Genomic DNA, 15189 nt, shown 5'->3' with positions numbered 1-15189 from the left:
TCATTGCTCCATTTCAAAATATTAAATATTTTAAGATGTGTCCGAAAGAAAAATGGTATGTATCTATTTTAAGAAATGAAAGTAGTTTTGAATGGCTGCTATTTCTGAAACTAAATTTTACTATGACTACCATTTTCAAATTGTATTCATCATATATTTTTAAAGTTAAATAAATTAGTGATAGTCCGATACTGAAAATACCCGATGCTGATAATTTATATTTTAAAGATTCGATACCTACTAAAATGTATTTTCAATGGGTTTAAAAAAAAAAATTGTTCACTAAGTTAATGAAGAAAACTAGTGCCATAGAATTGATTGTGACTAATGTGTTAAGCTCAGAAAAAAAAAAACTATTGAGATCTCTGTTTTAAAAATTGTCAACTTTCCAGTGAAAGCTCTGAAACGGAAAATTTTACATGAATGCAAGTGTGTCTGGTAAATTTTGAGCTAGGTTACAATTAATCATAATAGTATGATTAGTATAACATCAGCACACATAGTCTTTGATCAATAGTTAGATTTTGTGATAAGCACATATCACTGCTATTTAGTTTATTGCATCAATAAGATTTTTTTGTGTGTACATGGATCTGACTGAATAAAATGTCTACCTTTTCTATGAAAGTAATGAAAACAATTATGAGTAAATATGATTTTTTTTTATTTCAAAGTAAAAGACAAGATTTGAAGATAAGTTAGGTATCATAGTAAGTTAAAAAAAATGCATTGAAACTACTTTTGAGTGCTTAAGTAGGTGCTTTACACCAGATCCTGCATACCTCACATTGAGTGAAAACAATCTGGAATACATATCAAGCTTACCAACTGCCACAGTATGCAAGTAAAAAGCCATAATTTTTAAACTAAATCCTCAAGTATTAGATATTGTGCCAGATACCTATTGTGAACAACCCAGAAGATTATAGTTCTCACCTGGGCCAGTTGTGAATATTATGGGTTTGCAGTGAAACCTAGGTGAGACTTTCTCGTATCAGGTACTACAAATATATCACCAATGGGAAAACCACCAAATGTTTTGTGCTATCACAAATTGCTCTTGTCAGTGGTCCCATGGGTTGGCTCTCGCTCATTATGTGGGCAGAAATTTTTGATGCAGCAATATTTGGACAGCAGGACTTGTTGGGATGAGCCCTTAACCCCTCCTGTTGCAGCCAAATGTAATTAGTTCATAGAAGGTTTACCTTGTCAGAACCCTTCAACTATCTCATTTTGTGTGCTCCAATGTGACAAATGTGGAGTTACATGGTTTTGCATATCCATTGGAGCAAGCATGTGCAGGAGTGGTATATTTGCAAACTGTGAATTCCATAGGGAAGGCAACATTAGTCTCATCGTGGCTGTCACGGGTAGCTTCCTGGACTTGAGCTTTGTGCTGTGCATTTGTTAGCCACGTTGTTTCATTAGTGTTATTTCTTTTTGATGGAATACATCAATGTTACATCAACTCACACATGGACAGACTCAAATAGCACTGTAGCCTGGATCAAGACTCCCTGATATTTGTTGAATTCAGTAGCGGCCATGTTTAAACTGGACGGAATTGCTTGTGTGAACGCTCCTGGTTATCTATGTATAAGTGTTCTTATTCTTTTGTGCGTGCTGTAATTCATTATCATTAATTTATTGCTGATTGATCAGCATGATTTTTGGGGGTTTTCATCACCCCTACAAGACACTATTATATTAGAACAAGACATCCAGCAAAACATGTTTCAATCTCTGCCTAAGAAATCTGACTAATGTTTTAGTTAAAGAAAAACAACAAACAAGTGAAGTTTTTAAACTTGCATTGGGAACGCCTGGCAACTGCATACCGACCTAATTTCAACTCGGCAAGAATCTAGCGTAGTCACGAACTTACTAAAAAACAACAATCAGCGTGTTGACAACCATGGATTTACCGTTGTGCAACATGTGCGCAAACCTTGTCCCAACGGGAACATTGCCACTCAACGTGATCAAGACCTAGAAAAAATGCCAATTAAAGTTGGAACTAGAAATAGTTCTACTTTAAAAACAGTTTCTAAACCAATTCACAAAAAGACAAAAGCCCATTTGGAACCAAATGTACAGGAAAAAGAAATTGTGGATAACATTTTACCAGAAACAACATAGGTAACTCGAGTTAAAATGACAAAACTAAATACATAATTTAACACATGCATCTTTCCATGTATCCATCTTGGAAGAGGACTTTTGATAGATTAAACAATGTTTTCTGGCCGAGTGGATGTCATACAAGCCCTTTTTTTTTACGGCGGGAAACTTCATCCAGATTAAGAAGCCAGCAATGTCTTAATCGCTCAGGAGCCTAACAATGTTAGCAGCGCGATACCCAATCCTTCCACTGCGGCCTCTACTTCATCCCCGGTGCCAGGAGAAGCAAGCATCTCGGTGTCCTTCAGTGCAGACATCTAGCAAAGATTGGGTATGCTTACCAAAACATCAGGGGACTTTGAACATCTCTTGAATTTTTCGAAAACCTTGTTAACTCCACTAATGACATTATTTGTCTTACAGTAATATGGTTCAACGAAAACCGAATTAATTTGCATTATTCCACAGACCAAAACCTGATTTTCAGAAATGACAAGAACTCTCTACTTCGAAGAATAGTGGTGGCGGTGCTTTAATTGTTGTTAAGAAACATAAATTTGAATCTTTTCAACTTGCTGACAATTTTGATTTCCCGGGAATTGAAGCTGTATGGCTTAGATTCAAAATCTCACCTTCCAATTTTCTCACACTCTGCAATGTTTACTTACCTCCTAATGTAACTTCCAGTACACACCAACCCTATTTTGAGACTCTTGAAGATAAACGTGTCACTTGTCAAGATAATTTGTTGGTTCTTGGAGATTTTAACGTTCCCAGTGTCAATTGGTTAAAAAAAAAAACACTGTTAATATCTTCCATTACCACATTAAATTAAAGGCTAGTTCTTACTCAACTTATCTTCATGTCTCAGTCTTATTCAATACAATAATACTAAGCCAATGGAAAAACTTTTGGATCTCTGTTTATCTAATATTTCTGCATGCACTAGGTTTGTTTGACTCGAGGTCTCTTTTTGACCTGTCAACTCTCGGGGCGCCCTTTTCCGGAAGCAGTATGGCGGATGGTCTTTTACTCGCGGGGGCAAGTTGCTCTCAGGTCACTCAGGTCACTCAGGTCATGCTCTCGATGCTCCTCCTCTCGAGGAAGAGTTGCGAGGGCAAGTCGTCTGCTGGTTGTTTTGGCGCGACTTTGACGATGGAGTCAATATGTTATCAAGCTACATTTGGTGATGACGGTAATATTTTAATTAGATGACGACATTGAAGCGGAAAAACATTTCAATATAACTTATTTGGTGTCCTTTATTTAAAAATCACAAGATTTGCAATCGTTTCCTAGTACAGGTTAGCTTATGCATACCACAAGCGGTTTAAAGTCAAAAAGCAATATTTATATATTTTTACCTTCATCAAGCTCTCTCATAATTTGTAGTCCAATATATGGTAAATCAATGACAACTTCATCTTCATATGAATCTTCATTTCCAAACAAATTTCTCACGATGTCTGCTATATTTTCCGCCATCACAACAAATAGCGTTTTCTTCGTGTATTAAAAGTTACCGACTCTTTTTGCCCTCAGGTCAACTTGCTCCCAACTCCCAAGGAGCACAAGAGACCTCGAGTCAAACAAACCTACTGTTACACATGCTGTAGAAGCACTTATTAAAGAAGAAATATATCATCCAGTTTTATCCATAAACATAACAGTGGAAAAGTTCCCCCATGTTATTAACATGTCTCCTGTGAAAAGACATAAAAATGGCAATATTCTAAGTTTTTACGATTCAATTAAAAACCACGATTGGTCTAATTTTTATAATTGTAATGATGTTAATGAACTCATTGATCAACTATAGACTTGTATTAATGGTAATATAAACAGCTTATTTCCCCTCTTTATATATTTATAAAAAGAAATCTAAACACTGTGCATGATTCTCTAGCGAATTAATCCAAGCTTTGAAATCAAAGAAACATTTCCATTAACTCTACAAACGAAGTACTGTAAGTACTTTACAAACAATATGTACTATTACTCTTGTTTTGCTCATTTTAGTAAACTGGTGACATTTTTAATTGAGACAAAATTTAATGGTCTCGAACAACTAACATTAACATCAAGCATAATCCAAAAAAAATTGGCGCTATGTAAAATTAATGACTGATGGTTATTATGAACAGATATCACTGAAAGCTGATGCAATAGTTAGGTTGGTTGCATGAGGTAAGAGTGAGAGACATAAAATCAGCAACCGGCTGGAGAGGTACGTACCTGCAGCTTCCGTCGGGCAGACGCAACTGCATAGCCTCTTATTAGTCTGTCTGGATAAGGTACCGAGTAGGTCCCAGCTGGGCAAGGGCTCACAGTTAAAGAAATATGTGAGTGTACAGAGCATTTTGCGGCTGTGGCCCGGGCGTCACCGATTAAGATAAACTTTGTTTTTCGTCGTCGTTCAAAGGACACTGTCTTTTGGCAGTACTGTGAGTTCGTGAATAACAATGGGACATTAGTATGAAATTTCTTATAAGTTAATTTGCCTCTTTCAATACCTGTGAACAGTCAATGTGTTTGTTGTTTTGAAAATAGGGAAGAGGCTAAGTGCAACTTGTTTATAAATTTTACATGTACTGCTTTGTGTGATCGCAATATGGCTGACACAATGACTGTGAATTCATTCAAGTATCAATAAAAAAAATGTGTTAAAATCCGTTTGGCATCTGAGAGACATTGCAGTATTTAATAGACAGTAACAGTTTATTTTGGAACTTACATTGTACTTGAGTTTAAATAATGTAACCTAAATAAGGAATTACATATCATACTTAATTATCCATCAAAATAAATTAAACCATAATATTTTATTATTTTTGCAAAGTAAAATGTCATATATAAGTTATTGACAATCCATCTTTTGAATTCCTTTTTTTTCCAGGTATTTTCCATACTGCTCTGGTATGCTCTTGAACCGGTTGATCTTGGCTCTGATCTGCTTCCACGTCTGTTGCTCATAGTTCTTTGAATCACGTGTCATGGCCTAGGGGTAAAAAAAAAAGCATAAACATTTGCACATGATAAAGTCAAACTGTAAACATACTGGTAACATGTCCCTAAAATTAACCGTGGAGTGAATGGCCCCATGCAGTCAATAGATCTTTTATCATCAAGCACACGTCAATATTCTAGCCTTGCAACCAGAATGGCCAAACTTGAAGGAACCTTACTCAACTTTAGCTTGTCAAACTTTCTGGAAGAGTATGTTCAATTCTCACTCAATGTTAGTTTTGAAGTGACGTCGACCAACCAATGACAAATGGCATCATATGCCACGGAATGAATGATGGAAGGAAAAGTGTACTCTCCAAATAATATTTCTTGCTGGCAAACATGATACAAACAATAACAGTTATATATTTTTTCTTCTTTCTCTGGCACTTGCTGTTTGATTTGACAGTACACTATCAACAGGAATTTGTATAGTTTCTGCCACTTAGCTGGCCTTGAGGCCACATGGCCTTATTTTCTCTGTGCCTGTGGGAGGATAAATTCTACTGGAACTCGAAATAACATGCAATCCCAGTAATGATAATTCATTGGCATTTTTGAAATCAAACTGCTAAACATATTTATTGTAGAACCTAAAAAATCATAACTTTGTGACAAGGTTGGCTGATTTAAACCATTATGGTTTAAACTACAATGGTTTAAAACACGTGGTTTTTATGAACTGAATGTTTTTTTTTCTTCTTTAAATAATGTATTTTTAAATAGAATATATCTTAACCTTTTTAATGAAAGGTCTAATTCCACTCTAATATCAACGGTTTGCTCATTACTGTTTCTTGTGATTTACAAGAACTAAAAATCATATACTGATCAATATATCATTTAAACTATCCAAATAATTACAAATATTAAATAGGTAATTCCTACTCTACAGGAAATCCCCATTCTGTGGGAAACGCCCATTCTATGGAGTATCCTTTTCCTGTGGGGAAATACCCTTTCTGTTGTTAAGTCCCAGTCAGATGTGAAGATTTGCTGGACTTCAGTTCTTTGATGTTAAAACTGGTTCAACATGTGTGGCAGAAAGCAGGATGTTATATGGCTTTCTTTTGAACACGATGAAAACCAAAATTATTAACGTAATAAATAAACTGGTTTAAACAAAAAAAAAGTTGTTTGGTTTTGTTTCCAAACCTGTTTCTTGATTGAAGATCACAAATGTGAAAATTAGAAATAATCTAACCTGCATTACCTTAGTGTTCTTGACTTCATGGAATAAAGATACATTATGTGTCATTTTTGTGAAGTATTATTATTGCTTACTGTTGACTTTTTACATTGTATTTACTAAACTCTTGATGTTTTATCATAAATTATACAGATTAAAAATGCTAATTGTAAGACATCTTTTAAATTAGGAGTAATTTAATTTTTGTTTATAAATTCACTCGACTTAAATTTGTGGAAATATGAATGAACAATAGATCAAGCAACAGATACGAAATCCCCATCCCTGCCTATTCCACCAATTTCGCAAACAAATGTCACTGCTATTGTTAGCAGATTTGTGTTTACTACCAGTAAATATTGTTCCGAAAATACGCCAGTAACCACGTAACAGTACAGTAAATTCAAGAATATGTATCAAGTTTATGGTTCAAAGTGATGTCTCCTTCAGGCCATATCTAAATTAAGTCTAGTAGCAAGTTTTATCCCTACATATGCTTTATCTATTTATAAGTCTAATATGATTATAATTAATTTTTTTTTATTTAACTAACAGTCTTATCACTACAAAGAAGTTAATTTCATTGTCTACATGACTGGGCAATTTACATAACTAAATATCTAATAAATATGATATGCAGCACCTAAGTAAAGTAAACAAATTCTATTATATTTATATAATACATCAATAATATATTTATATAAATATTATATAAATTTTGCCTATTTGGACTATGTATTAAAAGCACTGTGACAAACCTTGTAGTCTTCGCCATACTTGTCCATGAGGTAGGTGAGCCACTCCACTTGGCTGTTTGGCAATTCAAATTTCCGTACTCGCGGGGCATGTGCTTCCTTCTCGATAGCATCAGCCACATGATGCTTATTGGGTACTTTGTTCTCTTCTTCGTTACCTTCAACATCATCCACGTCAACAGGCTTCATCAGTTGCTTTGTGGTGGGGATTTTAAAAGTGGTGTTTGGATCATACACTATGCCCATTTCTTCCAAGTTCTGTATCACTGACTTCTTTGTTTCCCATTCTTTCTTCATTGGTTCACTGAAACAAGGATACCCAGATGTTGCAAAACGTGGGAAAGCTGCATGACAAACACATACACAAAATGTGTATCAATAGGTAGAGCAAAATACATGTTCACTACAATCATCACTTCATAGGCCCGTCTAGTCAGGGGTGTTAGTAGGGTGGCACTGTATGACTCTCAGCGCAAGGCCCTGAACTGGCATGCAGTCTTTCGGTCGCACATGAAACTACTTTGAAATTTCAGCGTAACCATAATGTTAGATGGCGGAGAATTGAACATAAAGGTGTAATGCAAAGCCCTCAGGTGCTTGCAAGAATTTTTACCAGGCGTTCAAGTCTAAATCAATTTCATTGTAGTTATTAATTAATTATTTTAGCTTTTGAATTCTAATAAATCTGGAATTAGGAATTTACTTATTTCAAATAGATAACTATATATCCAAAAGCTTTCTTTTTTTAAATTTCTGTTTAGTGAATATGTCTCTAACAATACTTGATATATGAAGTATAACACAGAGCTCTTTTAAAAAAACTTATTCCTCAATGACTTTTAATTCTTCAATATTACCATATTTTTTTTTCTAGTTTAAGTGTCTAGCATAATCACTAAAACTCCACATTTTTCACAGTTAATCAATAATTGATTTAAAACAAGGGATAGAATTTTGCTGGTAAAAGGGCCTGTCTTTCGCATTCCTCTCGCTCCAAGAAGCAACTAATGGCATAGATTTGCGATAAAAATTACAACAATGTCCAGTCAAATATTCTAAACACATTTCTTCAAGTTTATAAAACAATATTAACAAAACCAAAATTCACCATTAAATTTTTAGATAATCCCCCCAGCATCTTTGTCACACACCAGACCTCCCAGCCTAACTCAAATTATTCGGTCTAGAGTGGACATACATGTTTCATGAACACTGCAGAAATGAATTGGGCTGTAAAAAAAGTTCCAAAAGAAATATTACAGTCGACAATTGGACACAAACTGATGTTAACTGTTTTTTATTCATCTTTCACGAATATTCAAAAGTTATCGTAGCACCATTTTCAGACCATGAGAACAAATACATGTTGAATTTACAAACAAGACGAACATAACCTCTTCAAAGATTCCAAAACAATCAAGTCGATTGTTCACAGGTACTGAAGGATGAATATTAAAAGATTGTTTGCAATCAAATCTTGTGGTTGCAAACGAACTCACGGTACAAGCAGAACGACTCAATCCTAGGAACAATGGCAAGATAACTCGAGCATTGCTGTGAGCTAAATACCTGCGACAGTGGTCAAAAAATTCTAGTTACAGTTTGAAACAATGAAAAAGGTTGATTATAGAAGGTAGCGGCGCGAAATTCTCTTTAATTCACATCAATATGTTATTTGTGAGCCACCACCCAACACATGACCCACCAGTACCTCATTCACACACTGACTAACAAGGCTACATATGCAAATGTGTATCACCTGAAGGAAGTGACAAAGCACGACCTCTCCAGACATTCACAGTACATCTCTCACAAAAAAAAATAGCAGTATACAAATTTCCTACCCCTCCCAGCAAAGATTTAACGGCAAAAATTAGAAGAAAAAAAAATCTGGTGACACCATTGTTAACTTATCGTAAAAATACCTCACCACCCAGACCTCACCAAGAGTGTGCCTCTCACTTTTTTGTCCTCCAACCCCTAAAGAGCTTTCAGCCTCTACTTGAAAATAACCTAAGGCAGTCTTTTCTCAGGCTTTCCTCATTCTTGAACATTTATATGTGCTTGCATTTGGGCTTCCAACCTGTGGCAAGGAGTCCTTCCCCAACTTCAAACTCCCTCTCCTTTAAGCTTTTTTCTATACGTCCTTCACACCTCTCTCCCCACCAACACCTTTTCATACAAGCCATTCTAATTTCACCCTGTAACCTGTATTCACCAGGAACGAGTGTCTCCCTCTGCATCCTCCTCTTAAAAAAAAACTTTTTCCCATCTTTCACTAGCCCCCTCCCCGTTGATCACCTTAAAAAAATTTTACCAGCCTTTCCACCTTCCATCGCCCCTACAATCCGCCTTCTCCAGCTCTTGCACCTCCGTCACCAGGTGGTGGACCCACACCGTCACCTCATTACTCCATCACTGGCTTGATCAACGTGGAGTAGGTACACCTTCTCATTTACCTTCCTTCCCGTACCCTTCAGTGTCCTCCCATACAGACCCAGCTCCCTCCACCCCTTCTTCACCACTTTCTGAAACTGCTTCCCCCATTCCAGGTTTCTGTAGGATTACCAGTAATATTCTTAAGTCGCTGCTTTTCCTGAAATTAATTGTAAACTTATGAAAATATTTTTTTTCGGACACTAGAGACATTCCTGTATTCACCCTGAAAACAGCTTTGATAAATTCCTACTGGTTTCTTAGAAATGACCATTTATAGCTTACATTACATACCTGTGCATTGACGTGGCCGCTGCAAATTTTTGCTTTCCCGCGTGGGTCTGTGTGTTTATATTTTGGAGAACTTTAGTCAAATTGTGAATGGTCAATTAGGTTAGGTTAGTTAGCTACATTAAAAATACTGTAACATATTTTTAATGGTTGCTTAGTTTTACCAATTTAAGATGTAGCTTTCCTGCCCTAACCAACAGTTCACACGATTTTACAGCATTTTTAATGTAGCTAACCTGATCAACCGTCCACACTTTTTTAAAGTATTTTAAATGTAGCTCCACTATTCTCTAATTTCTCAGTCAGTTCAGTCTATGAAAGATTATATTGACATCTTTTACGCGTGTTTATATCCGCAACTAAAGTTGCTTGTGCGAGCTGCAATTTTCGGTATCCTTCAATGAACTTCAGAACTTATTACGTTGTATGTGTGGCCCAGCTAAGCACACATAGAAACGAAACAAAACAAACAAAGACAAACAATGTTCCTTAGGAATTTTCAGTATGATGGTTGCGTTCTACGTTATTTGGAAATAAAAGAGTTTATTAAATTACCTTTGTTTATTTCTTTCCAAAAAAAAAAATGTTTTTTGTCATCATTACATGGCCTCAGTACACAATTTTACAAATGAATTTAGTTAGAAAACTTCGTTACTTGCACAGTTATTTGTCTTTTCTTATACAAATTTTTACGATGTCTTTGAATTTTGATAGGATGAGGTCCAAATACATACCACAACACCATACATCTTGCCGTTGACGGTCAAGGAGTCTTGTCACTTGCCAAAACAAAAAAATTTTTTTAGTAATGTCCCTTGGTTAACTACATAACTCAAGGTAACGTCGATCACGGAATCACACAACGCCTAGGGCCTAAATTTCTAGTTACATTGTCCATAGATAAAAGAATTTAGGTTACAAAAATACGGCCTGGCCCCAGCCCCTAGGCGTTAAATTGTCCTTTAGTAAATTTCCATTGTGTCGTGACTTGCCGACGACGCGACCGAGTTCGGCGACGATCGAGCAACAAGTGACTTGGTCGTCGTGACTACAACAAGTGACACGGTCGATGAGACTCCCTTCCCTTGTAAAGGTGAAGACAAGGGAGGCAACCCCGTGGGCCAACTGACCAATCAGAGTACAGAATTCAGAAACATGACCATGTAAGGAAATTCGGAAGGGCGCATCACTCCATGCCAGGGCTCGCCCTGATTGGCTGGCTAGTGGTAGCCTCCAGAGAACCTACCAGACGGTCGCTACAGCTGTGCGTCCACGTGACGCGTAAATCCCAAACACGCATTTACAAGGTGAAAAATAACTTTCTGGCGCCAGGGTGTCGCGCCTGACCGCTCTTCCTTCTGTACCTTCCAGACTATTCTCGAAACATTCCACTAGCAATATCCAATAGAATTTAAAATTACCCAACAAATTTAACTACAATGTTCAAAAATTAGTAATCAGAGTTGAAATTCATATCGTATTACAAATTTTAGTTTAAAAATGATGTCCTATAAAATTACATTCTACACTGCTTTAAACAAAACAATTACTGAAATTAATTATCAAACATCAAAATTAATTATTATGGACTGGAATTAACCCTCAAATTAATAATTAAGTATCTCAAGGAAATAAGTATTTTAAGGCTTTCCATGAAATTTAACCAAAGTAATTAATAACAAATCTTAACAGCCCTGAACCATTACCCTTATCTACAAATTATTATCCTTCATATCAAAGTTATTCTTAATCGATATTCTTATGACCCAAAAAAAAAAATATCTGTATATAACAAATCCTCATTGTGCAATGCTGCAAACTGTTAAGGCCTCGGAACTGACTTGTGAGAACTGGTTGCTACGCTATGTTGCAATTCCTAAGCAACCATTAAAAATATGGTAAATATGTAGTGTACGGATTAGCGCCAAAAAAAATCGTACAAATCTGAAATAACTTTCATTATATGCTCTTTTACGTCCTCTTTTCATAACCGCCTGCAGAGATAAGAAATTCCAATTACTTTTGGAGATATCGAATTTTTAAATTTTAATTATTGTAAAAAAAAATTTATTAAAATCTGAAATAACTTTCATTATATGGTCTTTTACGTCCTCTTTTCATTACAGCCTGCGGAGATAAGAAATTCCAATTACTTTTGGAGATATAGAATTTTTAAATTTTAATCACTATACCTGCACATTCACATGGCTTCCATCATTGTTTTTTGTTTACGAGTATCAATTGTTTTTTTAATTGGATAATGTCACGTGATAGTTCGTGATAGGCCAATATTCAAATGAACCAATAGGCCGCCTCCAACTTAGGTGAGTTTTTAACGTTTCAAATTTGTATGCATAAAAAATTACGTTCGTTCCTACTGTCAATCCTTTGTTCCAGTTTGTTAGGTTAGGTCAGCTACATTATAAATACTTTAAAACTAAACAATCATTAAAATAAATTTTATTATTTTTAATGTCCGTTCAGTTTCAAAGTATTATAATGTAGCTGACCTGACCTAATCTACCTTTGTCCCGTTTTGTTAGTTCATGTAAGTTACATTATAAATACTTAAAACTATAGAACAAGTAAAATAAAATTAATATTATTTTTAATTTCCGTTTAATTTGAAGTATTTATAATGTAACTAACCTTACCTAATGGAAAATTTCTGTTATTTAGGCATTCAGATTCACGCGCACACTGCAAAATATAAAATTGCATCGGTGGAATGATTACATAGGTCTTGTATTGCAAAATAAGAACGGCGATATCTCCAAAAGTAATTGGAATTTCTTATCTCCGCAGGCGGTTATGAAAAGAGGATGTAAAAGAGCATATAATGAAAGTTATTTCAGATTTGTACGATTTTTTTTGGCGCTAATCCGTACACTACATATTTATCAATAATATTTTACAGTATTTTTAATACAGCTATACTAACATAATCTAAATTACCATTCTCACTATGTAACGAATATATAATATTTATTTTAAAACATGCACTAATGCTGCCTTGATACGGAATGTTATGAATGTTAGATTTGCTAATACTATGATTCTCCATACATAAGAACCTTTAAAACTAACGGCAAAGGCCGCATCAATGCACAAGTATTGAAATGTAAGCTATAAACTGTGATTTCTCGGAAACAAGAAATATAAAGACAATGTTTTGAAAGTACAGGAACGTCACCAATTAAAAAAAAAAGTATTTCCGAAATTTTATTAATAATTTTAAGGAAAACTGCGACGTAAGATATTACTGGATTATCCCTAGGTACTTGTATTCGTGTGCCTCCCTTATAACCTGCCCCTTCAAACTATAAACTTCCCTTACTGCTTTCCTCCTCGTGAAATTGACCAATCGCAACATCACCAGCTCTTCTGGCCACCTACCCTGCAATGTGCACCTATCACCAAGTACGGGTCTGTTACTGCAGATAACCTTAACGTTCCTGCATGTCCCCTAAACTTAAAAAATTAAATCCTACTGAATTAAAGGGCATTTATAGGATACTAGGTTGTCAAAAATCAGGATTATATAACACTATATTCAAAATCTCTTTAACAATTGTCGATCATTGCAGCTGAGTACCAGTATGACAAATAACTTGCAATTCTTAATATACAACTCACCAGTCTATTTTATGCAGCTTATTGCGTCTACTTTTTAATTTCTTCTTATTTACACTGTACCTAAACTTCTTTTTCCGCTTTTGTTTCCGTACTTTAGTCATTATTCCTCTCTCACACACACGTGCTCATAACACAATCTACAACCAACGAGCATTACTCCTCCCTCACACAAAAAATAATAATTGGGTATTACTCATAGATGACCTAAGCAAAGTTAACAAAACTGAAAAAATCATAGCAAAAGCAAGGAGTTAAAGTCGATTAACGTAGGAACTACTACTTTATCTGAAGTGAATAGAATCTCTTTTCTATGATAGAAAGGACAATATACAAAAAAAAAAACGCATACCACTAAATTTGAAAAAATTAAATTATGTTCTTTAAGTAAGTAAATAAACTGAATATTAACTTTGCATCAGGTCCAAAGTAATTTACCGCCCCTTAAGAAAGTTAAAAAAGGTGACAATAGTTTCGAAATGTGACGAATAGTGACTACCTTTTGCAAAAATACCAAATGGGTTTCCTATTGAATATTAAATATATAGAATAAGACAAACACTTGCCATATGACTATGTATACTAGTAAAATAGTTTATGATTAACAAATTAAATTAAGAAGGGTTGTGTGCGAAGCATATGTTGACTTTTAAGACAAAACAAAGAAGGTTATATTATATATATTTCCTTAACAATGATGGAAAGCGCCAATCAGAGGTCAGTAGAATATAATCATGGCGCGAAATAATGTTTCGTTGGGAAAGCAGATTATGAGGTAGGTAATACGAAAAGATTAGGAAATAAGGAATTACTTGCATCATGTTAAGAGATTATAAAATACTTAAAAAATATATGACACGGAAGGTCGGTGCTCCCTCTGGTCACACAGGACGCTATACCTCTTCAGCTTCTCAGCAATTAGACATGCATCGAACACAACCGTGCATATAGTGTAGTGAATCGAATGGATCGTGAAATATCGATAGCTATCCTTGCGGCTATCGACTTTAATAACTGTAACACTCTGCCTGGTATAGCTAAATTCGTTTACCTGTTTGTGATTTTCAGTGTATTTCAAAGTAATATAATAATGATTTTATAACATTTCAATAACAAATTAATAATTAAAATTTTGTTCACCCTACGAATAAGTCTAACTCTTGAAAAGATACGTTTTCCCACACTTTACTCACATGGCGTGTTCCTCATGGAGGACGCATCAGTCACTCTTTAATCGGTGCCGAGGCCCGATACGCATGCACGCCATTGAGGCATCACATTTGCACCATCATTGTTCAACAGCAATCATGTCTTTTCCAATCTATTTCATCTTCCCCGTGGCCGGCCTCCTTAGATTCGGCTAGACAACGCCAGTCCTGTACTTAATCAAATCATATTTTGCTTCTTCGAGACTAGTTTTGTATTTTACATACTTTTTATTGGATTAAAACTGGCCACGAGTTTTCCTTGACAATGCTGACTGGATCGGGAATCAGCGCATATTATTAGTCATTTGTATTTTTGTATGTATGTAATTAGTTTTAGCAGCCCATTAGGCATCTCATGTTTCACATGTAATCATTAGCCATATTTAACGTGAGCGTATGAACCATGTTTCTCACATGACATCGAAAACTCAACATCAGGCAACATAAGTGTTATGTAATAGTGCCGTCAGTCGCGGTCTCGTGTTCGATGTCGGGCGCAAGTCCTAGCGGGGTGGCTGGCTTTTTTTAGAGATTTCTGTTTCGGGAGGGC

General features: G+C 35.4%; 1 protein-coding gene across 1 annotated transcript; it reads right to left on the bottom strand.

The window, feature by feature from the left end:
- Window positions 1-4820: 4820 nt before the first annotated feature.
- Window positions 4821-13735, bottom strand: LOC134535790 (nucleolar protein 16). Its single transcript, XM_063375067.1, has 3 exons — window positions 13435-13735; window positions 7075-7375; window positions 4821-5119 (listed from the first exon to the last, which is right to left on the bottom strand). The coding sequence occupies exons 1-3, from the start codon at window positions 13533-13535 to the stop codon at window positions 4979-4981; spliced, it is 543 nt and encodes a 180-aa protein (XP_063231137.1). The 5' UTR covers window positions 13536-13735; the 3' UTR covers window positions 4821-4978.
- Window positions 13736-15189: the final 1454 nt, after the last annotated feature.

This window comes from Bacillus rossius, chromosome 1 (assembly GCF_032445375.1).
Source record: "Bacillus rossius redtenbacheri isolate Brsri chromosome 1, Brsri_v3, whole genome shotgun sequence".
Taxonomy (NCBI): Eukaryota; Metazoa; Arthropoda; class Insecta; order Phasmatodea; family Bacillidae; genus Bacillus; species Bacillus rossius.
Note: the sequence above shows the minus strand (reverse complement) of the source record. Positions and strands in the feature narration are given on the sequence as shown.

Bases quoted from the DNA above. Each gene is read 5' to 3' on its own strand.
- LOC134535790 (XM_063375067.1), bottom strand. From the start codon at position 13,535: ATGACTAAAGTACGGAAACAAAAGCGGAAAAAGAAGTTTAGGTACAGT. The intron at 7,376-13,434 runs GTGAGTTGTATA...TCCTTGTTTCAG, and splicing joins AAGCTGCATAAAATAGACTG to TGAACCAATGAAGAAAGAAT. The intron at 5,120-7,074 runs GTTTGTCACAGT...TTTTACCCCTAG, and splicing joins AGTATGGCGAAGACTACAAG to GCCATGACACGTGATTCAAA.